The 25824-nt window shown below is 43.4% G+C and overlaps 4 protein-coding genes across 4 annotated transcripts in view; 2 read left to right on the top strand and 2 right to left on the bottom strand.

The window, feature by feature from the left end:
* The window catches only part of LOC136541321 (urease), a 34890-nt gene extending 30248 nt beyond the window's left edge, over positions 1-4642 (top strand). Inside the window, exon 19 of the transcript XR_010780333.1 lies at positions 4076-4642. The gene's annotated coding sequence lies outside the window, so the exon portion shown is untranslated. The remainder of the gene's footprint in view (positions 1-4075) is intronic.
* LOC136543087 (4-coumarate--CoA ligase-like 7) lies at positions 566-1356 on the bottom strand. The gene is made up of 2 exons (XM_066535644.1): positions 887-1356; positions 566-683 (listed from the first exon to the last, which is right to left on the bottom strand). The coding sequence occupies exons 1-2, from the start codon at positions 1354-1356 to the stop codon at positions 566-568; spliced, it is 588 nt and encodes a 195-aa protein (XP_066391741.1).
* Positions 4643-5540: 898 nt separating the features above from the next.
* LOC136544890 (4-coumarate--CoA ligase-like 7) lies at positions 5541-8563 on the bottom strand. The gene is made up of 6 exons (XM_066536950.1): positions 7464-8563; positions 7069-7258; positions 6354-6499; positions 6153-6220; positions 5958-6060; positions 5541-5843 (listed from the first exon to the last, which is right to left on the bottom strand). The coding sequence occupies exons 1-6, from the start codon at positions 8484-8486 to the stop codon at positions 5718-5720; spliced, it is 1656 nt and encodes a 551-aa protein (XP_066393047.1). The 5' UTR covers positions 8487-8563; the 3' UTR covers positions 5541-5717.
* Positions 8564-20473: 11910 nt separating this feature from the next.
* On the top strand, positions 20474-21411 carry LOC136543086 (uncharacterized). Its single transcript, XM_066535643.1, has 3 exons — positions 20474-20600; positions 20964-21281; positions 21383-21411. Exons 1-3 carry the CDS (start codon positions 20474-20476, stop codon positions 21409-21411), a joined length of 474 nt encoding a protein of 157 aa, XP_066391740.1.
* Positions 21412-25824: the final 4413 nt, after the last annotated feature.

Raw genomic sequence — 25824 nt, 5'->3', positions numbered from 1 at the left:
TATGAATTGTTCATTCATGAGAAATTCATATACTCCACATTGTGTCCAAATGGTTTTCCCCATTGGTGCTTACTAAAAGCCCATTGGTGCTTACCAAAAGCTTAACTGAGTCTTGGAGAGTATCCAAATCCCCGGGATCATGATGGCACAAAAAGATGTCATGCATACTTAATTTCTTTCCCAGTTCTACTTATATTTCCTCAGTTCTCATGTTCAAGCCACAAGATAATGAACCAAGTTAAAACTGGGCAGGAATAATATGGCACATATGGGAGTGTGGTATTTTTAAATTCAAGTGCTCATTTTCTTTAGCACAGTTTTTTTAATAACATGGGGGACACCATATGCATTCAACCATTCAAGGGTTTCATTAAAGCTAATGTTCAGGAGTACATGTACAGTAGGATAATACAGGGTCCCAAGCAAACTTCACAGTGATGATCAAGATAACAGGCATAAGAGATGCAATCCCTTGCACAAAATGCAGAACCCCTGAAGTCCAACAAACTTAGATCATGACTAATGTTACTCGTGCTAAAGAATTGTCCCACATAAAAATAAGTTATTAACCACTACGGCCATCCCTTTTAACCTCGACCGACCAGCCTGAAATGGAGAACCTTATGTTTATCAGGCATTTGAGGTGCCTGTTCTTGATCCCTCGGCAGAGGCTGCTCCCAATGCTGCAGAAATGCATAGTTTTGGTACTAACCATCCATGAAAGCTCCTATTGACGTGGACTCATAACTTGAGAGACACCTCTATTTATCAGTATAATATCATCCGCCGCCGGGTCCGACTGCCGGACCACCACCTGTTGGTGTGGCTCGGTCTCCGTCTCCGGCTCGTGCAGGAACGAGAGGAACGTCGGGGAGTCGAGCAGCACGGTGCGGAGCCCGGGTGGGAGCTTGACCCTGGTGCGACGCGAGGGTTGGAGAGCGCGAGCAGGCGGGAGACCTCGGCGGCGGTGAGCGCTGGGTTGGCGGGGGACACGACGGCGCCGACGGACATGAGCGCGTAGTAGAGCACGGGGACGTGGACACCCGCTGGCGCGAGGACGAAGGCGACGTCTTCCGGGGCGAGACGGACGCGGGCGCGGAGCGCGGCAGCGAGTGCGCAGGTCCTGGACAGGAACGCCGGGAATGGGACGGCCGCGCCGGTGCCGGCGTCGACGAGCGCCGGGCGGGACGACGGGGGCAGCGGGTCGGGGAGGAAGGACAGCGCGAAGACCGGGAAGGAGAGCGGGAGGTCCGGCGGAGGTAGCGGCGCCGGCGAACGCAGGATGTGGAACGTCCTCGTCGCCGCGCAGTAGCCGCTGCGCGGGTCCATGTCGGGGTCCGACGGAGACGGCGGCATGGGTGCTATGCTTCACCGGGGCGGTTGGTGCAAGCGAGTACGACGGCGAGGTGGGCGTGGTGGCGCGGCTGGACGCTGACGCTGCTGAATTTTGATGTCCAAGAGGCCCACCCGCAGGGCTCCACCGGCCACGATAGCCAAAAAGAAGAAGAAAAAAACTAGCATGATTAGACCGCGTGGAAATCGTGGTTAGCGACCTCATCAAACTAAAAAAAAAAGGTAACAGCTATCCCTTACTCATGTGATTTGGAGGAATCCCTCACTCTGAATTTTCTCTTCTCTAAATCTGGCCTCTCCCCCTCTTTCTTCTCAAGTCCGGCAGGCTTAGAAGGACCGGCCGGGGGAGGCAGGCCAGGCGGTGGGGATGGAGGCCGGCGGTTCGGGGCCCTGGCGGCGGTGGAGGCAGCCAGGCTAGGTCAGAGCGGGGGAGTCATGGCCGTTCGCTGGAGTTAGAGAAGAAAGCAGTAGCGAGAGAGGGGAGGGTCTCGTCGTAGCTCCGCGGATGCGGCCGTAGCCGTGGAGCTCCGGCGAGACCCTACTGCACCGTGGCGGGACGGTGGGCATTGGGCGGCGTGAGGCGGAAGATGAACAGTAACTAGAGGAGAGAAAAATCGTGTGACGGCTCACACGGGTGAGCTATAGACATATAAAAAAGGCTTCTGCTCACGGTTGGAAAACATCCGGAATACCCGGGCACTTCCAGCTTTTCTAGAAATTATGCTTTTGGGTTCAGTGGATTGAAAAGCTTAGGATCCACATCTATTCTGTAGAGAATGCTGATTGCTTCTATTTTCTTTTCTTGGAGTTGATGATTTACTGCTGCAGAGAATGCCGCTTGCTTCTATTTTGTTGAAGTTCTTGATTTAATGGTAGATTTTCTCTCATGGAGAGATCTGTCAAATTTGGTTCGAGTCCGACCAATCGACTAATATGGTAGATATTTGAGTTTAATTTTTCTGTTTAGAGTTGCTTATGCGCTTCCTAGTTTTTTTACGAAACCAGAAGGAGTCCCCACCTAATAATCAGCTAGTCAAAAGTATTTTTCTCTCACACCGAACCAGCACCAGCCGACTTATCAGCCCAGAAATCAATCAGCGAATGGGCCGATTAAGCGCAGATACCAGCCGAAAACCGGTGGCGGAAGGCAATAGCCTAGTAGGACATGGTCATGTGAGTTAACCGTGTGTTTGGTTCGAGGGTTGCGTGGGTTTGGGTCGGACTTAGGAGGAAATATACCCTTCTAGCAGCCTGTTCGGTTGGCCGGTTCGTATCGTTGCTGGTTCGTGAAGAAGTACTGCTGGCTAGTTTGTGTGAGAGAAAAATACTGTTTGGGCTGTAAATTTACGATCGTTTACGACAAGCCACAGCCAAGCGAACAGGCTGTAGGTCCGGGTTGGAATGGTCCCCTCAATTCGAGCGGACGAGCTCTACCCACATCGACGTCGTTCTGCTCCATCTCGCACGCGTTTTGCACAAGCGACTGGCCGGCATGGGCGAGAATGACCTCAGGCAAGTGGTGGCCAGGTCGGGCGAGCACGAGCTCAGGGAGGTGGTGGTGGGCGCGTGCGAGCTCTAGCTCGAGGAGGTGGCGCCGTGTCATCTCCGTCTCGCGGGCCGCAAGCATTAGGGCGAGGTAGCGCAACAGGGGTAGCGTGGGGCGACGCAACGCGGCTAGCTCGGACTACCGTCGTGAAGCGGCGTGGCGGAGCCAGCATGGACCGCCGGGGCTTCCCGAGGTAGGGCAGGGCAGCACGCTGACCGCCGGGGCGGGGTGGGGCGCGCTGGTGGGGTGGGGTGGTGCGTTACAAGGGAGGTGGAAGAAGAGAGTGAGAAGTCGCTGACATCCGGGTGCCACGTACTCCCTCCGTCCACAAAAGAATACAATTCTCGCTTCCCGACAAGTCAATTAGTTTGAACTTTGACCAAAATTATATAAAAAATACTAACATCCCTGATGCAAAATTAATATCATTAGATTAGTCATATAATATATTTTTTATAATAAATTTATCTAGAGACATAAATATTAATACTATTTGCTATAAACTTAGTCAAACTTGAGCTAATTTGACCGACACGGATCCCATAATTGCACTTTTCTGGACGGAGGGAGTACATAGCAACTAACGGAGTTTACAGCACCATTATCCATCCCAACCCGCTCCATCTCTCGTACCAAACAAAAAACTGGAATGGCTCTAACCTCGAATCAAATCCGAAATGGGTTTATCTCATCTCAAAAAACTGGGTTGGACCGAACTCAACCCAGCTGGTCCCCAAACCAAACACATGGAGTGTTGCATTGATAGCAGAGGGGTAGAGTTGGTTACATAGGAGGTGTTTGGTTCCCTCTCCTAAACTTTAATCCCTGTCATATCGGATATTCGGACACTAATTTGGAGTGTTAAAAATAAATTAATTATAAAACTAAATGCACAGATTGAGACTAATTTACGAGGCGAATCTATTAAGTCTAATTAGTCTATGATTTGATAATGTGATGATACAGTAAACATGTGATAATGATTTTAGATTAATTAGGCTTTTTAAATTCGTCTCGCGAATTAGTCACGGTTTCCGTAATTAGTTTTATAATTAGCTCATATTTAGTCCTCCTAATTAGCATTTAATCTGTTCGCTTGGTCGTATTTAGCTTATAAACCATGGCCTATCAGCTAACGAACAATATTTTTCTCTCACACCAAATCAGTACTTTCAGCTATGGCTCCAAACCGACCCAAACGAACAGGGCGATTAACATTCGATGCGACAAGACTATGGATCCAAATACCCCGTAGAGAACTCATTACTCCACAACATAGTAGCAGGCCGGAGTCTTGGCGGGATTCTGCAGCGCAAGTTTGCAGCTGCCTCCTTGAAGTTCGCCAGCAGACGTGGTAGATGAGGTTGGTCGTGGAGAAAAACCACACCATTCCCATGCTTCCAAAGTTCCCAACAGCAGAGCAGTACGATGGTGCTAGCAGTCTGTGATGACAGTGGTGGCGGGAGGGTAGAGGTCCACAGTTCGCTTGCAGGGGAAATATGGATCGATGTACCTCCAATATGGTTCCAGAAGGCAGTGGCAAAAGGGCATGGTTTGATGATAGTGATCAGCTGTTTCAACTATCTTCTTCTGTAGAAGGTTGTTCTTTGCTCTGGATCCTTTCCTGCACCATTAGCCAACCGAAGAAAGCGGCCTTGTTTAGTTGCCAAATTTTGGATGTGCAAAGTTGGTAAAATGTACTATAGCGTCACTATAATATTTCGTTTGTATTTGGTAATAATTGTCCAACCGTTGACTAATTAGGCTCAAAATGTTCGTCTCGCAAAGTACAACCAAACTGTGTAATTAGTTTTTAATTTCGTTACTTTTAGTATTCCATGCATGTACCACAAATTTGATGTGATGGGGAATCTTCTTTTTGTATAGTGCTAAAGTTGGGAGTTTAGGAGGAACTAAACAATGCCTTGGAATAGAGGCCTGTTCATCTCCTGTTGGGTGGAAGCCTTGTAGATTTGGGCAGTCAACAGCTTATGAGAGCTGTCTTCAAAGCAGCACGCACGCTCTCGGACAGGAGTTGGTATGAGAACAGAGTTCTGAATGGCCTGTTGTAGGGAGTTCAGTTCCACCATTGCAGCATTGGAGAGCATTGAACAGAGTTCTGAGTGGCCTGTTACTCTGAGATGAATGAAGAACTTACAAACTGCAGTTCCTGTTAGACTGTTATGCATTCATCTCCATATCATCTCTCCCTTTCTTTCCTAAATTTGTTATCAGTGTTGTTTTGCCCCTATCCTTTCCACCATTGCCCTTGCTAATTAAAATTAGTTCTTAGCATTTCAGGGGAGTTCAAGATGGTGGTATAGAAGAGTACCAACCCTGAACTGAATGAAGAACTTACACTCTGCAGTTCCTATTAGACTTTTATGCATTCAGCTCCATATCATCTCTCCCTTTCTTACCTAAATTTGTTATCAGTGTTGTTTCGCCCCTATCCTGAACGAATATTGGTGGATGTGCAAAATATTTGAATCTAATTTTTGATGCTTGGAGTTCCACTACTAAAATAAAATTATGATCAGATTGGAGATACATTTGCAGTGGCTATGAGTAATACTCCAGGGTAGAAATTCATCAGAGTACCTGATATAATCTCAATGTAAAGATATTTAAACAATGCATATAATTTAAAATTCACACTTACTAAATTACTCTCATTGTCTTAAACTGATTACAAACATGATATCTGCTAGAACTTTTATACAGTCATGGTGAGGGCGTGACACACTGACATCACATTGCAACTGATCTACCTACTTATCCAACAAAAAAATGACATCACATACAATGCAACAGCATGCTATAGCTTGGAGCTAATACGCCGCAATGCTAGCTTGGCCAGGTCCTTGCGTAAAATCTTACCCGCCACATTTTTCGGTATTGAATCCACAAGAAAAACATGGTGGATTCTCTTGTAGTGCACAACCTGCATGACAAATTATAATGGTTATAGTTGAAGCAACTCAACAAAACTCCCTCTTGTCTCTTAGAAAAGAAACATCTGTGGCTGCAAAATTGTTGTGTTGAGCCAGCGGCAAACCTGACTGGCGACGAATTCTTTGATATGTGATTTGTGCAAGTGACTTCCTGGGTGTCTCACGACGAACGCTACCGGCAACTCTCCAGCCTCGTCATCAGGGTATCTGTATTATGAAGAATAGTTATTGTAATATTCCATTAGTATCTTTTTTTGAATGATTGATTTCTCATGTATTCTGGGTGTAAGTGTACTTACGGGACAACTGCGGCTTCAACAATATCTGGGTGTTTCTGAAGCAGGCTTTCGAGTTCTGCAGGAGGCACCTGAATGAAACATATACTATGCCATCAGGATTCAGGGGAGAAGACAAGCTGACACTGCAAGTCTGTAACAGATCAGATGCTCTGATGGAGTGCTAGGTCATGAGAATGCTGATTAGAAAACTATGGCAGATACCTGGTAGCCTTTGTACTTAATTAACTCTTTCAGACGGTCAACGATGTAAACAAATCCGTCCTTGTCAATATAACAAAGATCTCCTGTCCTCAACCATCCTTCACTGTCCAGAATCGCAGATGTAGAATCCTTCTCGCCAAGGTAACCTACGCTAGTGCCCAAAAGGGACAAAGTGTCACTGAAATTTCAGTTAATTGATGGTGAAATAATTGAGCAAGAACAGGCATCACATTATGCACTAGCAAAGTTGGAACACTGATACTGAATGAGATAGCTCCTCAAATTAAACGAGAACATATTCCCCACATGAAGGGATATGGACCACACAGGAATGCCAACATAATTCTTTTTTTTTTCTTTTTGTGAAGTTTACATATTCTGTAAATAGATGCAAGGTTGGTAACATATTTTCTTTGGTGGCTGAAGAAGCAAATCTAGACACTCTAAAAGCTGAAAGTCTTGTCAACTTATTATAAAACTATTGCAGGACATTGCTGGTCTGGCCATACCAAAATTCCATGAAAACGACACAGGTGCGTGCATATCTGAATCTGAATATACAATACCCTTGTGGATTCACTCAAACTATAGCTATCAGCAGGAAATGGTCCTCTTAAAAGCAACGTTATTATTTCATACGAGCAAAGTGAATACTAGTAGCATATTGTTTTACTACTAGATAGACTAATTGCATGGTTATGAATGGACCTACTACCTTTCATTACAAAAGGGCCTCGGACCCAAAGCTCCCCTGGCACACCAGGAGGCAGGGCAGCCCCTGTTTCTGGATGAACAATCTTCACTTCAGCGCCCCACGAAAGACGGCCCACGGATCCAACTCGCGCGATTTCTTCGTCTCCAACAGCACGGCAGAAACCGGATGTAGTCTCTGTAAGACCATACCCCTTTTGCCAATTGGAAATATGTAATAACAATTAGTATAATATACAATTCACAGATTATTCTAACTGACCAATTGAGCACCAGATTGCACTCTATGCTATGATGAACACACAACTGCAAGTGATTTGTATGAACTACTCTAGTACTAGTTACGATAATCTGTGAACTAAGAATCCAAAGGCATGAACTTGCAGCAGCGAAACCAACCTGGGCAACGCTTACGCCGGGGAACATGCGCGAGAAGCGCGCAATGAGGTCAGCCGCGACGGGCGCGCCGCCGCAGCTGACCGTCTTCAGCGTGGCCACGCGGGCGGCCGCGGTCGCTTCCTCCTCGGCGGCCCGCACGATGGCTAGCAGCGCCGGCGGCGCCAGCGCGAGGCGCGTGACGCCGAACCTCCCCATCGCAGCTAGCACCGCCGCGGCGTCGAACCTGCCCCTGGCCGTGTGCAGCACCAGCGTGTGCGCCGGCGACGCCGCCCTGAGGCAGAAGGTGAAGCCGTAGATGTGGAAGAGGGGCACGGTGAGCATGAGCGTGTCCCCCGCCGCGGGCGCCCGCGTGACGTTGGAGGCGATGAGGTTCCGGTGGGTGAGGACGACCGCCTTGGCGCGCCCCGTGGTGCCCGACGAGTACAGCACCGCCGCCGGGTCCGACTGCCCGACCACCACCGCCGCGTCGTCCTCGGGTTCGTCGTGCAGCAGGAACGAGAGGAACGTCGGGGAGTCGAGCAGCACGGTGTGGAGGCCAGGAGGGAGCTTGCCTCTGGTGCCCGCGACGGCGAACGCGACGGACGGGTTGGAGAGCGCGAGCAGGCGGGACACCTCGGCGGCGGTGAGGGACGGGTTGGCGGGGGACACGACGGCGCCGACGGACATGAGGGCGTAGTAGAGCACGGGGACGTGGACGCCGACCGGCGCGAGCACGAACGCGACGTCGCCCGGGGCGAGGCCGACGCGGGAGCGGAGCGCGGCGGCGAGCGCGCGGAGCCTGGACAGGAAGGTCCCGAACGGGACGGACTCGCCCGTGCCGGCGTCGACGAGCGCCGGGCGGGACGGGGCCGTGGGCGCGGGTAGTGGGGAGGGGAGGAAGGATAGGGCGTAGGCCGGGAAGGAGAGCGGGAGGTCCGGTGAAGGCAGCGGCGGCTCCGGCGTGCGCAGGCTGTGGAATGTCTTCGTGGACGCGCAGTAGCCGCTGCGCCGGTCGATGTCGGCGTCGGACGCGGACGGCGGCATGGTTGTGCTTTGGCGGGGCGGTTGGTGCGCACGACGAGTTCGACGGTGATGTGGGCGCGGTGGCCACGCTGAGGCTTATAAGGTGGTGTTCGGCTGCGGTGACTAAAATACTAGTATCGTGTGCCGGGAGGACGTTCTATTGGGTGTTTGATATTAATAAAAAACAAATTATATAATTTATCGGTACTCTATGAGATGATTTTTTAAGTCTAATTAATTCGTTATTAATATATGTTTACGGTAGCAAACCATTGTCAAATTATGGACTAATTAGACTTAAAAGATTCGTCTAGTAAATTAGTCACAAGCTATGTAATTAGTTTCGTAATTAGTCTATATTTAATACTTTATGCATATATCCAAACATTCTATACAATAGCAACTAAAATTTAGAAGTGACAACCAAACAACACCTATGGCTGTGAGGTAGTAGGAGAGGAGTCGCTAGCGTGCCGATGCCTACAGGATGGTGCCGATGCCTACAGGATGGCGCCTTGTTTTCTAGTAGAAAACTTCCATTCTATCACTCTGCAGGCAACTTGCAGTACACAGACACAGGGGGTCTTTGGTTCTTTAGTTGCTTCTAAAATTTATGTCACATCGAATCTTTAGATATTAATAAGGAACATTAAATATAGATTAATTACAAAATCAATTACATAGATGCAGGCTAATTTACGAGATGATTTTTTTAAGCCTAATTAATATGTCATTAGCACATATTTACTGTAGCACCATGTTGTCAAACCATGGACTAATTAAACTTAAAAGATTCGTCTCGCAAATTAGTCGCAAGATGTGCAATTAGTTTCATAATTAGTCTATATTTAATACTTCATGCATGTGTCTAAACATTCGATGTGACAGAAATTTTAAGAGCTCCTGTAGAAACCAAACAGGACCACAGTTGCTGCAACACGCTTCTGTCAAGACAAAACGACCGATTCTTAGGGGGTGTTTGGTTGGAATCAGTTCCGAGTGGATAGAGGAGGCCTCTGACCAATAACCAAAAGCTGGGCCACCGCCTGGATACATTATTAAAGCTATTCTCTGGTTTTGCTTTTCCTTATTTCCGATTCCCATAATGGAATTTTTTTTATGAACGATTCAAGCTTTCTTCGCATTATTAAATAGAAAATCAATGCGCATCATAAAAGTAAAGGGCTTGCAGTCGCTCCTAAAATTCATGTCATATTAAATGTTTAGATACTAATAAAGAGCATTAAATATAGATTAATTATAAAACTAATTATATAGATGGAGGCTAATTTACGAGACAATTTTTTAAGCCTAATTAATCTGTCGTTAGCACATGTTTACTGTAGCATCACGTTGTCAAATCATGGACTAATTAGGCTTAAAAGATTCGTCTCGCAAATTAGTCGCAAGTTGTGTAATTAGTTTCGTAATTAGTCTATATTTAATACTCTATGCATGTGTCTAAATATTTGATGTGAGGAATTTTAGGAGCGCCTGTAGAAACCAAACAGGGTCTTATACAGTGTAGTCAACCCATAGCTGCTAGCGTCTGACTTACCGAATTACTGAGACATGGAGTCAAGGTCTTTATGTTTCATGCCAGGAGTAAAGTTTAGTTTGTGTCACGTCGAACGTTTGATATTAACTAGGAGGACTAAACATTATCTAATTATAAAATTGATTATACAGATAGAGATTAATTTACGAGACGAATCTATTAAGCCTAACCAATCTATCATTAACATATGGTACAGTAGCACCACATAGTTTCCAAAAAATACTGTAGCACCGCATTGTCAAATCATGATATAATTAGGCTTAATAGATCCGTCTTAAATTAGTCTTCATCTGTGCAATTAGTTTCATAATTAATCTATGCTTAAAACTCTAAATTAGTGCCTAAATATTCGTTGTGATAGAGACTAAACTTTAGCCCCGCACATTTTAGCTGATCTATCAAAGCTGAATGCTGGATATGGCATTGCTACTGCGCTGGGTGGATATTTAGCTATGTCGGGTCCATCTTTCAGTTTCTGGTTTTGGCGTCAAAATTCTCAATGCAGCACGGAAGAAGAAACTTGAGCGTTAATCTATCTACTGCCATGACATTCTGAATCGATCTACTACCATGGCATTTTCTACCTGCATAAACATTTGGAGATCTTTAGAAAGACCAGGCTTGTTGGTTGCAGATCGCAATAATGGTAAGTTGTTAATTCAATAATACTTACTCGTAGAGTGCTCACTATTCGCCTAAATGGTCGTTTAGTCCGTTTACACACCGTGTAAACGCTACACAGTGGTGCGCTGTTTCCGTTTAATCACCCGTTTACCCTGTTTAATTGACCGTTTAACCCGTTTAATGGGACGTCTTGCCCGAATAATGGCTATACGGTAGGTGACCGACTGTTTACCGTTTAACGTTTAGGAAAACAGTGCTAGAGGCGTAACGTGCATGATAAAACCCTTTTGTAGAACTTCAAACATATGTGGAGAAAAGCCTTTTGTAGAAAAACACAAGTATATTTTCCTCCCTAAACTATAGCCTTAATTCAGGTTTTCACCGAAATCCAAATCTAAGCAAACTATCTCAATTCAACCGTCAAAACCATTTAAATTACCCCTTCTTGTTTCAGTTATAGGTGATTTTAAGATGTTTTCGTTAAATTTTAATTAAAAAATTAATCCCATGGTAAAGTTTTTAAACCACAGTTGCTGCAACACGCTCCTGTCATGACAAAACGACCGATTTTTAGGGGGTGTTTGGTTGGAATCAGTTCCGAGTTGATAGAGGAGGCCTCTGACCAATAACCAATAGCTGGGCCACCGCCTGGATACATTACTAAAGCTATTCTCTGGTTTTGCTTTTCCTTATTCCCGATTCCCAAAATGGAATTTTTTTATGAACGATTCAAGCTTTCTTCGCATTATTAAATAGAAAATCAATCCGCATCATAAAAGTAAAGGGCGCATTGCAGTCGCTCCTAAAATTCATGTCACATCGAATGTTTAGATACTAATAAAGAGCATTAAATATAGATTAATTATAAAACCAATTACATACATGGAGGCTAATTTGCGAGACGATTTTTTAAGCCTAATTAATCTGTCATTAGCACATGTTTACTGTAGCACCACGTTGTCAAATCATGGACTAATTAGGCTTAAAAGATTCATCTCGCAAATTAGTCGCAAGTTGTGTAATTAGTTTCGTAATTAGTCTATATTTAATACTCCATGCAGGTGTCTAAATATTTGACGTGACAGGAATTTTAGGAGCGTCTGTAGAAACCAAACAGGGCCTTATATAGTGTAGTCAACCCGAGACACGGAGTCGAGGTCTTTATGTTTCATGCCAGGAGTAAAATTTAGTTTGTGTCACGTCAGACTTTGATATTAACTAGGAGGACTAAACATTATCTAATTATAAAATTGATTACACGGATATAGATTAATTTACAAGACGAATCTATTAAGCCTAACCAATCTATCATTAGCACATGGTACGGTAGCACCACATAGTTTCCAAAAATACTGTAGCACCGCATTGTCAAATCATGATCTAATTAGGCTTAATAGATTCGTCTCCAATTAGTCTTCATCTGTGCAATTAGTTTCATAATTAATCTATGCTTAAAACTCTAAATTAGTGTATAAATATCCGTTGTGATAGGGACTAAACTTTAGCCCCGCACATCATTTTAGCTGATCTATCAAAGCTGAATGCTGGATATGGCATTGCTACTACGCTGGGTGGATATTTAGCTCTGTCGGTTCCATCTTTCAGTTTCTGGTTTTGGCGTCAAAATTCTCAATGCAGCACGGAAGAAGAAACTTGAGCGTTAATCTATCTATTGCCATGACATTCTGAATCGATCTACTACCATGGCATTTTCTACTTGCATAAACATTTGGAGATCTTTAGAAAGGCCAGGCTTGTTGGTTGCAGATCACAATAATGGTAAGTTGTTAATTCAATAATACTTACTCGTAGAGTGCTAGAGGCGTAACGTGCATGATAAAACCCTTTTGTAGAACTTCAAACATATGTGGAGAAAAGCCTTTTGTAGAAAAACACAAATATATTTTCCTCCCTAAACTATAGCCATAATTCAGGTTTTCACCGAAATCCAAATCTGAGCAAACTATCTCAATTCAACTGTCAAAACCATTTAAATTACCGCTTCTTGTTTCAGTTATAGGTGATTTCAAGATGTTTTCGTTACATTTTAATTAAAAAATTAATCCCATGGTAAAGTTTTTAAACCACAGTTGCCGCAACACGCTCCTGTCATGACAAAACGACCGATTTTTAGGGGGTGTTTGGTTGGAATCAGTTCCGAGTGGATAGAGGAGGCCTCTGACCAATAACCAAAAGCTGGGCCACCACCTGGATACATTACTAAAGCTATTCTCTGGTTTTGCTTTTCCTTATTCCTGATTCCCATAATGGAATTTTTTTATGAACGATTCAAGCTTTCTTCGCATTATTAAATAGAAAATCAATCCGCATCATAAAAGTAAAGGGCGCATTGCAGTCGCTCCTAAAATTCATGTCACATCGAATGTTTAGATACTAATAAAGAACATTAAATATAGATTAATTATAAAACCAATTACATAGATGGAGGCTAATTTGCGAGACGATTTTTTAAGCCTAATTAATCTGTCATTAGCACATGTTTACTGTAGCACCACGTTGTCAAATCATGGACTAATTAGGCTTAAAAGATTCGTCTCGCAAATTAGTCGCAAGTTGTGTAATTAGTTTCGTAATTAGTCTATATTTAATACTCCATGCATGTGTCTAAATATTTGATGTGACAGAAATTTTAGGAGCGTCTGTAGAAACCAAACATGGCCTTATATAGTGTAGTCAACCCATAGCTGCTAGCGTCTGACTTACCGAATTACTGAGACACAGTCGAGGTCTTTATGTTTCATGCCAGGAGTAAAGTTTAGTTTGTGTCACGTCAGACTTTGATATTAACTAGGAGGACTAAACATTATCTAATTATAAAATTGATTACACGGATATAGATTAATTTATGAGACGAATCTATTAAGTCTAACCAATCTATCATTAGCATATGGTACGGTAGCACCACATAGTTTCCAAAAAATACTGTAGCACCGCATTGTCAAATCATGATCTAATTAGGCTTCATAGATTCGTCTCCAATTAGTCTTCATCTGTGCAATTAGTTTCATAATTAATCTATGCTTAAAACTCTAAATTAGTGTCTAAATATCCATTGTGATAGGGACTAAACTTTAGCCCCGCACATCATTTTAGCTGATCTATCAAAGCTGAATGCTGGATATGGCATTGCTACTACGCTGGGTGGATATTTAGCTCTGTCGGTTCCATCTTTCAGTTTCTGGTTTTGGCATCAAAATTCTCAATGCAGCACGGAAGAAGAAACTTGAGCGTTAATCTATCTATTGCCATGACATTCTGAATCGATCTACTACCATGACATTTTCTACCTGCATAAACATTTGGAGATCTTTAGAAAGGCCAGGCTTGTTGGTTGCAGATCACAATAATGGTAAGTTGTTAATTCAATAATACTTACTCGTAGAGTGCTAGAGGCGTAACGTGCATGATAAAACCCTTTTGTAGAACTTCAAACATATGTGGAGAAAAGCCTTTTGTAGAAAAACACAAATATATTTTCCTCCCTAAACTATAGCCATAATTCAGGTTTTCACCGAAATCCAAATCTGAGCAAACTATCTCAATTCAACCGTCAAAACCATTTAAATTACCGCTTCTTGTTTCAGTTATAGGTGATTTCAAGATGTTTTCGTTACATTTTAATTAAAAAATTAATCCCATGGTAAAGTTTTTAAACCACAGTTGCTGCAACACGCTCCTGTCATGACAAAACGACCGATTTTCAGGGGGTGTTTGGTTGGAATCAGTTCCGAGTGGATAGAGGAGGCCTCTGACCAATAACCAAAAGCTGGGCCACCGCCTGGATACATTACTAAAGCTATTCTCTGGTTTTGCTTTTCCTTATTCCCGATTCCCATAATGGAATTTTTTTATGAACGATTCAAGCTTTCTTCGCATTATTAAATAGAAAATCAATGCGCATCATAAAAGTAAAGGGCGCATTACAGTCGCTCCTAAAATTCATGTCATATCGAATGTTTAGATACTAATAAAGATCATTAAATATAGATTAATTATAAAACCAATTACATAGATGGAGGCTAATTTGCGAGACGATTTTTTAAGCCTAATTAATCTGTCATTAGCACATGTTTACTATAGCACCACGTTGTCAAATCATGGGCTAATTAGGCTTAAAAGATTCGTCTCGCAAATTAGTCGCAAGTTGTGTAATTAGTTTCATAATTAGTCTATATTTAATACTCCATGCATGTGTCTAAACATTCGATGTGACATGAATTTTAGGAGCGCCTGTAGAAACCAAACAGGGCCTTATATAGTGTAGTCAACCCATAACTGCTAGCGTCTGACTTACTGAATTACTGAGACACGGAGTCGAGGTCTTTATGTTTCATGCCAGGAGTAAAGTTTAGTTTGTGTCACGTCGGACGTTTGATATTAACTAGGAGGACTAAACATTAGCTAATTATAAAATTGATTACACGGATAGAGATTAATTTACGAGATGAATCTATTAAGCCTAACCAATCTATCATTAGCACATGGTACGGTAGCACCACATAGTTTCCAAAAAATACTGTAGTACCGCATTATCAAATCATGGTCTAATTAGGCTTAATAGATTCGTCTCAAATTGGTCTTCATCTGTGCAATTAGTTTCATAATTAATCTATGCTTCAAACTCTAAATTAGTGTCTAAATATCCGTTGTGACAGGGACTAAACTTTAGCCCGCACATCATTTTAGCTGATCTATCAAAGCTTAATGCTGGATATGGCATTGCTACTACGCTGGGTGGATATTTAGCTCTGTCGCTTCCATCTTTCAGTTTCTGGTTTTGGCGTCAAAATTCTCAATGCAGCACAGAAGAAGAAACGTGAGCATTAATCTATCTATTGCCATGACATTCTGAATCGATCTACTACCATGGCATTTTCTACCTGCATAAACATTTGGAGATCTTTAGAAAGGCTAGGCTTGTTGGTTGCAGATCGCAATAATGGTAAGTTGTTAATCCAATAATACTTACTCATAGAGTGCTAGAGGCGTAACGTGCAGGATAAAACCCTTTTGTAGAACTTCAAACATATGTGGAGAAAAGCCTTTTGTAGAAAAACACAAAAATATTTTCCTCCCTAAACTATAGCCATAATTCAGGTTTTCACCAAAATCCAAATCTGACCAAACTATATCAATTCAACCGTCAAAACCATTTAAATTACACCTTCTTGTTTTAGTTATAGGTGTGTCGGTACAGAAAGTGAACAACTAGTAAATATTTATAGTTTTGCCGTACGTTGTGATCGAAGGTGGCCTAGCACTAAATGACACAGGGTTTATACTGGTTCAGGCAATGTGCCCTACGTCCAGTTTGAGTCGGTCAGTGACTTTATTCCTGAGCCTAGGTGCTCGAAGTTTGCAGTGGGGTTACAAATAAGAAGGAGAAAGATGGGGTGTACAAGAGGTCCGGCCGGCTCTGGTCGGAAGGGCCGAGAGCGACAGGAGCTACGCTACGAGCTAAGTGGTCAAGCGTGTGCTTGAGGTCTGAACCCGGCGGTTATGTGGTTGTGAGTGTAAGGAAAATGGACCCTAGACCCATTTACTTTGGATTTTGGTGTTTGATGAGTAACACAACCAAATTAGACTAATGAATTTGCAAGTGTTATGTTTTGTAGTTCAATAGGGTGCAAGACGTGACTTGGACAAAGGCGACGTGATGATCTGATGATCAACACCATAAGCAAGACCTTAGGAGCACAAGAAAAGACACAAGATATCAAGCAAAGTCTAAGCACGAAGATAGGAACCAAGTCAGACGCAAGATCGCGAAGAAACGAGCTCACAGAGGGCACAGGACGTTGCACAGGACGCTGCACAGGACGCTCCGATGCACCGGACGCTGCACAAGACGCTCCGATGCATAGGACGCTGCACCGGACGCTGCACAGGACGCTGCATAGGACGCTCCGATCAAGCAATAGCAGAGTCAACAGCAGCGACCGGACGCTGCACAGGACGCTGCACCGGATGCTCCGATGCACAGGACGCTGCACAGGACGCTGCACAGGACACTGAGTGCCAGAGTCCGGTCAACATCAGTAAGGTTCCAGAGAGCCGTTTTTGTGACCGGACGCGTCTGGTCAGTACTGACAGGACGCTGGTCAGAGTCCGGTCAGTAGCAGAAAAGCGGGATTTCGTCCCCAACGGCTACTTTCTCAGTGGGGCTTATAAATAGACCTCCCAACCGGCCATTTGGTGGGTGTAGAGCTGAGGAAACATACCAAGGGTGTTGATACACCATTTTAGTGATCTCCACATGCATAGTGCTTAGTGTTTTATTAGGTGATTAGCATAAGTGCTTTGCGAAGTGCTTAGGTTGATTAGACCACCGCTTATGCGCTTGCTCTAGGTTTATGCCTAGTGTTTAGTGAGGTTTGCATACCTCTTGTCACCCCGTGCTTGCGAGTACAAGTGTTGTACATCGAAGGGGCTTGAAGTCTTACGAGATCACACCAACCGCGTTTGTGGTGTGGCCGCTACCGTGTACCAGAGGGAACAAGGCCCGTGGCGTTTCGGCCAGAAGCTTGATAGTGAAGACGGCGGGGAGCATCCGAGAGAGGCTTGCCGAGAGGCACATCGGAGACCTACTTGCGCGTGGGGAAGGCCCGAGGCTATCCACGGAGGTACTCGACCGAGAGCTTGGCCCTTGTGAGGGATTCCTTACGAGGGGCTCCAACGAGGACTAGGGAGAAGCTTGCGCGCTTCTCGATACCTCGGTAAAAATACCTGAGTCGTCGACGGGAGTTTGCATATCTCTACCTTGCTCTTTTAGCTTCCGTATTTACATTGATTACTTTACTACGTTTACGGTAGAGATAGCAACACACTAGCAAAACCATAGTTGCACATCTAGATAGCTTATCTATTGCATAGGTTTTGCTAGGGTTAGAAAAAGGGGCCATAGTTTAGAGTTAGAATTTTAAGTTGCCTAATTCACCCCCCCTCTTAGGCATCACGGTCCCTTCAATTGGTATCAGAGCCAGTTGGCTCATTTTGGACTTTTGGCTTAACCGCCGTTGAGCCGATGCTATTAGAGTGGTTGTGATGGATATCGCTAGGCCTCCGTACTTTGACGGCACTAACTTCCCATACTATAAAGCAAGAATGGCTTGCCACCTTGAGGCGGTTGATTTGGGTGTATGGAGAGTCACTCGTGATGGGATGAAACCCATTAAGAATCCCAAAAAACCTACAAAGAGTGATGAAAAAGAAATGCACTTCAATGCTAGAGCTAAAAATTGCTTGTTTGAATCATTTAGTATGGATGTTTTTAACCAAGTATTCACTTTAAATACGGCACATGAAATTTGGTTAAAACTCCAAGAGCTCCATGACAGCACAAGCAATGTCCGTGAGCAAAAACATTGTCTAGCAAAGCAAAACTATGATTCCTTTACTATGAATGATGATGAGCTTGTTCGTGATATGTATTCTCGTTTGAATCTAATTATCAATGAGCTCCATTCTATAGGATTATTAAAGCTAGATGATGCGGACATCATGACGAAGATCATCTCTGTGCTACCACAAAAGAAATATGCAAGTATCATCACCATCCTTCACAACATGGAGGACTTGAGCAATATGACCCTGGGCATAGCCATTGGCAAGTTAGTGGCATTTGAAATGTCACGTAAGATGGGGCAAGAAGAAGCTTCTTCATCAAGCAAAGGCAAAGCTCTCGCTTGTAGCGAGAAAAAGAAGATGAAAGGCAAGCAAGTTGAGACAAGCTCAAGCTCAAGTTCCTTAAGTGAAGATGAAGAAGAAGATGAGGACGATGATGATGATGATGAAGATTCAAGTGATAATCAATCTTCCTCCTCCACCTCCGATCTTGATGAAGAATCAATCAAAGTGATCAACAAGGTGGAGAAGATGATCCAAAGACTCAATGTCAAGGGTGTGCCCATCCAAATTCAAGATTTCATTTTCACAAATCAAAGAAAAGAGTAAAGAAAGAAATGATGCTATGGATGCGGCGAGTTGGGGCACTTTGTGGAAGTTTATCTAAACAAGCCCACACCCAAGACAAAGAAGAAGGCATGCAAGAACCAAGCCCTCACATCAATAAGATCATAGGATGATTCTTCAAGTGAAGAAGAACCCCATCACAAGAGGCGAGGCCGCAAGCACTCATCATCAAGCTCTTCTCGTGTGTGCCTTATGGCATGAGGTAACGAAAGCTCTTCCTCTAGTGAGAGTGATAGTGATGATGATATGCCTTCTTATCATAAACTTATGCAAGAAAATCTTAATTATGCTAAAGCTTGCACTAGTCAACAAAAGAAGATTAAAGTTTAAAAGAAAGGCTAGATAGTTTACAAAAAGCATATAAAACCTTGCTTGAACAATATGAGAACTTTGCTAATCTCAATGTTGAACTATCTACTAAAATTGAGAGACTTGAGACTAGTGCAACAACAAATGCATGTACAATCAATGATGAGCAACTTTTAAAGAAAAATGAAAAATTAAAAGAAAAGTTAGCTAGCTCACAAGAAGCATATAATAGTTTGCTTGCTAAAATGGAAACCATGTGCAAACATTGTGAGGAGCTAACTAATAAAGTTGCTAATCTTAAAGCCGTTAGCACAAACCCCATCAAGGCATCTAAAAAGAAAAGTTCTATCTTTAACATGTCTAAAAAGGATGTATCTACTTCTTGTAATGATTTATGTTTAGACTCACCTTTGTGCAACCAAGTTTATGTTGAGAAAGTTATTGTAGATACATGCACACAAGAGGTTGTAAAGGAGAATGAGCAACTCAAGCAAGAAGTAGCTCGCCTCACCAAGGACTTAACTCAAGTGAAAGGCAAGGCGAAGCAAACCCAACTTCATCAAGATAACATCGTCAAGGGAGTGAAGAAGCTTGATGAAGGACAAACCATGGTTTGTTACATGTGCCACAAGGAAGGTCACAAGTCCTATGAGTGCAAGGTGAAGAATGGGGGAGGAGCAAAGAAGGAGAAAAAGCAAACAAGCAAGCTCTCCAACACCTACACCAACAAGGTGGACAAGAAGGCCTCCACACCTTATCTCTTGAAGAAGAAGAAAAATGACAAGGTGGTGGCCATCAAGGTGAACAAGCAAGCCAACAATGGGGTCAAACGTTTTTGGGTGCCAAAAGAAATTATGGTTGAAAACGGGAACGGGAAATTCCCGTACCGACCGACACCGAATACCGAAAATCCCGACCGAATATCGTTTTCTCGGGAAAAAACGGATTCGGGAAGAAATCCGAGAAAATACGGCGAATCCGGTGTCGAAATCGGTTAGAGTGGTTTCCTGACCGAATTAGCGGATCCCGTATTTGTTCGGGAAACTACCGCAGGAAATTCCTGTTTTCAAGGCCTCCAGGCAAACGGCCCAACTCACCTCGCCGGCCCACCCAAACCCCACATCGCGCGGCCACGTCCGTCGCCCAAACCCTGAAACCCCACGCCACATTGCCGCACGCCGAGTCACCCAGTCGCCCGCACCGCACGCCGCAAACCCTAAGCACCCAAATCCCCAATCTTCGCCTCTTCGGCTTCGGCAGTCTCTCTCAACTCGCCCGCACGCCGCACGCCGCCGCCCACCGCAACTCGCCCGCGCCGCATTCCCTCCTCTCCGGCTCTCCCTCTCAGACTCTCAGTCTCTCTCAACTCTCAAGCGCCTCTCCAGCTCTCCTCTCCTAGGCTCTTAGCGCCTGGCGGCCTGGCCTCCCTCAGTCCCTCCTGGTGCCTTGCCTGGCGGCCTGGCCGTCCGACGAGGCGACAACAGATCCACGACTTGGGGGCTAGGGAGGCAGGCCGGATGCCAAGATGAAGCCACCACCAAGTGAGCAAGCTTCTGGTTCTGCATCTGCCTCATCCGCCTCCAAGCGCCGCTTCTTCCTGGAGCCACCCCCGCCGGTGAACAGCAGCACCCTCGCGCCTTTTCTAATGGCAGGTAAAGATGTGTGAATTAGTGTATGTTTCATTTATTGGCAAAGATGTTAGATGTGTGAATCACTACATGGGATTGCTTGTTGTTAGGGATGAAACTAACAGATGAATATTGTCCCCTTGTGTTTTATTGCTTGTGTGTTAGATGAAACTATCAAACTAACAGATGCATGAGTAAAAGTAATTGAGTAAGGTCCAATTGCTACTGTCATTTTGATTCCCAAATGAATGTTTTAGATTCATATTGCAATTGCAACCAACAGATGCATGAGTAAAAGTAATTGAGTAAGGTCCAATTACTTTGGTCATTTTGATTCATACTGGTGTCTTAGATTCATATTGTTGTGTTCTATTCTTGTCTTGGCAGGATCTAAGAGGTCAAGTGAAAGCCCTGGTAATTGTGGTAAAGATCTTGGTATATGTCTATCTGTATCATCCGCAAGTGCAACTCCTGCATCTAGTCCAAGTCAAGGTGGCAGTGCTGCTGCTGGTGGCAGTGGTTCAGGTTCAGGTGGTGCTGGTGGCAGTGGTTCAGGTGGTGCTGGCCTAGAAGGTGCTGGTGGCAGTGGTGCTGCCATTGCAAGTGACATACGTGCTGCTGGTGCGAGTGATCTAGGTGCTGCTGTTGCAAGTGACATAGGGGCTACTGGTGCAAGTGATAGAGGTTTTGTTGCTGCTGGAACAAGTACTGCAAGTGCAATCAGCGTTGACGGCGATGAGCCTGTGCAAGAGGGAGATGTACCTTGTGGAAAGAGGCGCAAGAGGTGTACATCCAATGTATGGCAGTACTTTACCAAGAAGAGAGTGGTCGTTGAGGATAATGGCAAGACATATGTTCAGATGTGGGCTTATTGTGATTGGCCCAAATGCAATCACAAGGGCAGATGTGAGAGCAACTACGGAACAACTGGATTTTGGACCCATCTGAGGGTGTCACATAGTATAGTGAAGGGCCAGCAGCAGCTCAAAGTGGAAAAAGATGGGGGGAAAGACATGACTGCTGTGGTACCATACAGGTATGATGAAGAGGCTAGCTTGAGAAAGTTTTACTTGGCAATAGTCATGCATGAGTACCCATTTAATATATCTGAGCATGAGTATTTTGTTGATTTCATCAAATCCCTGTGTCCTACCTTTCCAATCAGATCTCATGTTACCATTAGGAAAGAAATTATGAACATGTTCTTAGCTGAAAAGGAGAGGTTGTATAGCATGTTCAAATCTGTCTCTTGTCGGTTTAGTGCCACCATGGACATGTGGACTTCAAATCAGAACAAGTCATACATGTGTGTAACTGTACATTGGATAGATGACAATTGGTATATCCAGAAAAGGATTGTGAACTTTGTGCATGTACAGGGCCGTCATACTGGTACAAAGCTCTCTGAGACATTTACTGAACTTATGGTTAAGTGGTATATTGACAAGAGAATGTTTGCTCTGACCTTGGACAATGCATCAGCAAATGAAGTAGCAGTCAAAGACATCATCTCTGATCTAAGGGCCAATGCTAGTTCAACGGCTTTGATATGTGATGGACTATTCTTCCATGTGAGGTGTGCTTGTCACATACTGAACCTTGTTGCTAGGGATGGTTTGAGTGTAATCACACCCACAATTGAGAATATTAGACAACTAGTTCTTGCTGTCAAGGGATCCCCATTGCAATGGGAGGAGCTCATGAAGCGTGCAACTGAGTGTGGGCTGGATACAAACAAGGGTCTTTCACTTGATGTGTCAACCAGATGGAATTCCACGTATTTGATGCTTCGAGATGCTTTGTACTACAAGAATGCATTCATGAGGCTTAAATCATCAGATCGCCGTAGGTATGAAAAAATCACTCCTTCTCCTGGTGAATGGGCCATGGCATTTAAATTATTCCAATGCTTGAAGAAATTCTTTGATCTCACTGAACTGTTGTCTGGTACTTTATATCCAACTGCAAATCTGTTCTATAGAGGGTTTTGTGAGATAAAGATTTTACTAGATGAATGGTCTGTTTGTCAAGATATCACTATTAGTGCAATGGCTAATTCTATGAGTAGGAAGTTTGAAAAATATTGGAAGAAATCATCCACTACACTTGCTGTTGCCTGCTTTCTAGATCCTAGATATAAGAAAAGGCTTATTGAGTTCTACATGAGAAAATTCCATGGCATCTCATCTCAAGTTCATGTTGATGAACTTGTTGATGTCATGAAGAAATTGTACCAGTTCTATGCTGCTGCTGCTCCTTCATCTTCAAGGCCTAAAAGTGGATCAAATGATGCTAAGGATACAGATGACATGTTAGTGGACAGTGGAGATGATGAACTAGAGAACTTCTTGTATGAGTCTAGTGGGCATGGTGCTGATGATATGAATGAGCTGGACAAGTACATGGCAGATCCGCCTCTGAGGCTCAGTGGTCAGTTTGATATCTTGGCATGGTGGAAGAACCAGACCGATGAGTATCCTATTCTTTCAAAAATAGCTCGTGATTTGCTAGCTGTACAAGTCTCAACTGTGGCTTCTGAGTCTGCTTTTAGCGCTGGTGGACGTGTTGTTGATCCTTTCCGTAGCCGCCTTGACCCTGAAATGGTTGAAGCTTTGATATGCATGAAAGATTGGGTTGCTGCAGAAAGAAGAGGTTAGAAAAGCATCTTAGTTTTAGTTGTACAATATTTTATCATAATCATGTTTGCTGATATACGAGTCTTGGCTTACTTTGAATTTCAGATAAGAAGATTGGTTCTATTGTTGGTGATCTTGAAGTTATTGAGGCCCTTGTTTCAAAGCTGAACATTGAGGTATTGTCAATTGAGTTATCTAGTCATTTGGCTACATTGTTTGTTATATATATGTTGCAGTTGTATGTGGCTGGGGCTGTGTAGTGTACTAGATTACTAGTGTTTACTCTAGAGTTCTAATCTAGGGGAAAGGATAATAATTCTAGTATTTATACATCACTTGATAGACTATTAGCAACTGAACCGAAGGTTAGCTTCAAGCAACTGTGAGTTGGTAACTGAGCAGAAAAGTTCAAAGTAAGAAACAAACTGTTAGGAGTTTTTGGGAAATCTAAATAAGCACAACTTAGAAATCAAGTAAGCATGATTTTGCATATATCTTGATTCAGAATAATAGAGGGACAGAGCTTCACCCTTGTCTATGATTTTGCATATTAGTTGATAACTGGGTGTGGCCGGATCAGTTCTTTCCAACACTGATGCCTCCTATTTTTTTAGGACGACGATGTCACGGACAGCGATGACGAAGGAGATGGACCACATGGAGATGATCTGGGCTTCTTTGACATGTAGTGTTGTCTGCTTATGCTCCTTCATCTATTGTGTGTTTGGCTGTTGGCACTTGGCAGCTGGGCATGTTTTATTTTTAATTTGGACTTGTACTTGTGACTTTGTGAGTTGAGTGTTGGACCTGGACCATTGCCTGTGACTGTGAGTGAGTCGAGTGTTGGACTTGGACCATTGCCTGTGTGTGGTTGCCTTGCCTGCATGTGAACTGTGATGTACGGCTGTGAGCCTGTGACTTGTGTGCTATGTGATTGTTGCCTCATTGCCTGTGAACTGTGATGTACTGTGTGTGGTTGCTTCATTCTGATTCTGTGTTGCTTTCATAGTTTCATCCGTATATGCTTCAATGCATGGTTGCAATTATTGCGTCGAGCTAACTGTTTTAAGTGGTTACATGTATATCGATGTTTTCGTTTTGTGTTATCGATTCCCGATCATAATCGACACGTTCCCGATCGAAGTATTCCGTTCCCGATATCCCGTAATATCGAATTCGTTTTCCCGTCCGGCTTTCCCGTTCCCGCCACCGTTCCCGGTCATATAATGCAGGAGCGGGAATGATTACGGTGTTTTCCCGACCGTTTTCAACCCTAAAGGAAATCATTTCCAACATGAAGAGCACCAAGAAGGTTTGAATCTCGAAAGGGAAGTGAGAAGTCCGTCGGACTTCGGGGAATTTGGAGACTTGGCAAAGTTTGGGTGCATTTCATGGGGTGCATCATGATGGACAAAGTCATTGCAAAGTAGGTTAGTGAATACTATGGACCCAAATTCCCCTTCCCATGTTAGGTAACTAGATGTCATTACTTTCAAATAGTATTCATTTCAATTGGTTTTGTTTTTCAATTGATATACTCTTAAAGCATCTAGTTATCTTTCATGTCTATGTTTGCATTTACATGCTTAAATCTTTTGTCATGTATTCAATAGGTATATCATATGGTAGGCTTGCTCGGTTTCATTATCAACCCTTGGAGCAAACCTACATGGTTTAAAATTGTTTAGGAGCACGACACATAGCTTGTTTTATAATTATTTATCTAATATGTGCCAAAGTCCAAATTGTAGATAATCTCTCCAAAAATATGCACAAATTTTATAAGTATTCAACACTTGTGTGCACAAATTTAGGGGGAGCTTAATCTACAAGTTGGATGCTTTGAGACTAACACCTTTTTAAGCTTATCTTGTGTAGTAGTCTCATTGCAAGGAAAATAGAGTCCCCGGAGGAAAGCATTATACTTCAATTGATAGAAATCAAATTGATTTTCACATATGGTATTTCTAAACCGATATCACCATGTTGATCTCACTTTGATATTTATTTGCTTTCTCCATACATTATATAGATTAACCTCTCTTGTGCAATGAATTACTAATTATGCATATACTTTGCTTTTTATCATATGTATACATATTTAGGGGGAGCTTAGTCTATATAATATGATAGTTAAGTTTTGTGACCTATTCTAGGCTAATCAAATCCTTCATTTGGTTCACAAGTTTGACCATTCCTTGTGCTACTAATGTATTCCTTTTGGGTGTTTGATGCCAAAGGGGGAGAATTTGAAGGACCAAAGACAAGCATTTAGTTACAAGTAGTAATGGTCCGAGAAAGGGAGAAAAGTGAATTATGGGTTAGTCTAAGTAATGGAAGAATTTTTTTAGAAAGCTAGGCTTTAATCCATAATATCACATGGGGACATTTGCAAGGGCAAGATAAGGTTGCATATAGTATCTTATATATAGTATCTTTAAGCATCATATAATCTTGTCCCTTGCATTGCATCCTAGCAAGTAGATAGTTTTTCAATTTCAAAAATTTTATTATTTGTTTGCTTTGGTCGTGTTGTCATCAATCATCAAAAAGGGGGAGATTGTAAGGAAAATGGACCCTAGGCCCATTACTTTGGATTTTGGTGTTTGATG

Source organism: Miscanthus floridulus, chromosome 3 (assembly GCF_019320115.1).
Source record: "Miscanthus floridulus cultivar M001 chromosome 3, ASM1932011v1, whole genome shotgun sequence".
Classification (NCBI taxonomy): Eukaryota; Viridiplantae; Streptophyta; class Magnoliopsida; order Poales; family Poaceae; genus Miscanthus; species Miscanthus floridulus.
Note: the sequence above shows the minus strand (reverse complement) of the source record. Positions and strands in the feature narration are given on the sequence as shown.

Excerpts from the sequence above, each read along its gene's own strand:
- LOC136544890 (XM_066536950.1), bottom strand. The coding sequence starts at position 8,486 with ATGCCGCCGTCCGCGTCCGACGCCGACATCGACCGGCGCAGCGGCTAC. Across the intron at positions 6,500-7,068 it reads AGGCCCTTTTGTAATGAAAG|GTTACCTTGGCGAGAAGGAT; the intron begins GTAGTAGGTCCA and ends GCACTAGCGTAG. Across the intron at positions 6,221-6,353 it reads TTAAGTACAAAGGCTACCAG|GTGCCTCCTGCAGAACTCGA; the intron begins GTATCTGCCATA and ends TGTTTCATTCAG.
- LOC136543087 (XM_066535644.1), bottom strand. The coding sequence starts at position 1,356 with ATGCCGCCGTCTCCGTCGGACCCCGACATGGACCCGCGCAGCGGCTAC. Across the intron at positions 684-886 it reads TCCCACCCGGGCTCCGCACC|CATTGGGAGCAGCCTCTGCC; the intron begins GTGCTGCTCGAC and ends GCATTTCTGCAG.
- LOC136543086 (XM_066535643.1), top strand. The coding sequence starts at position 20,474 with ATGAAGCCACCACCAAGTGAGCAAGCTTCTGGTTCTGCATCTGCCTCA. Across the intron at positions 20,601-20,963 it reads CGCGCCTTTTCTAATGGCAG|GATCTAAGAGGTCAAGTGAA; the intron begins GTAAAGATGTGT and ends TTGTCTTGGCAG. Across the intron at positions 21,282-21,382 it reads TTTTGTTGCTGCTGGAACAA|TACTTTACCAAGAAGAGAGT; the intron begins GTACTGCAAGTG and ends AATGTATGGCAG.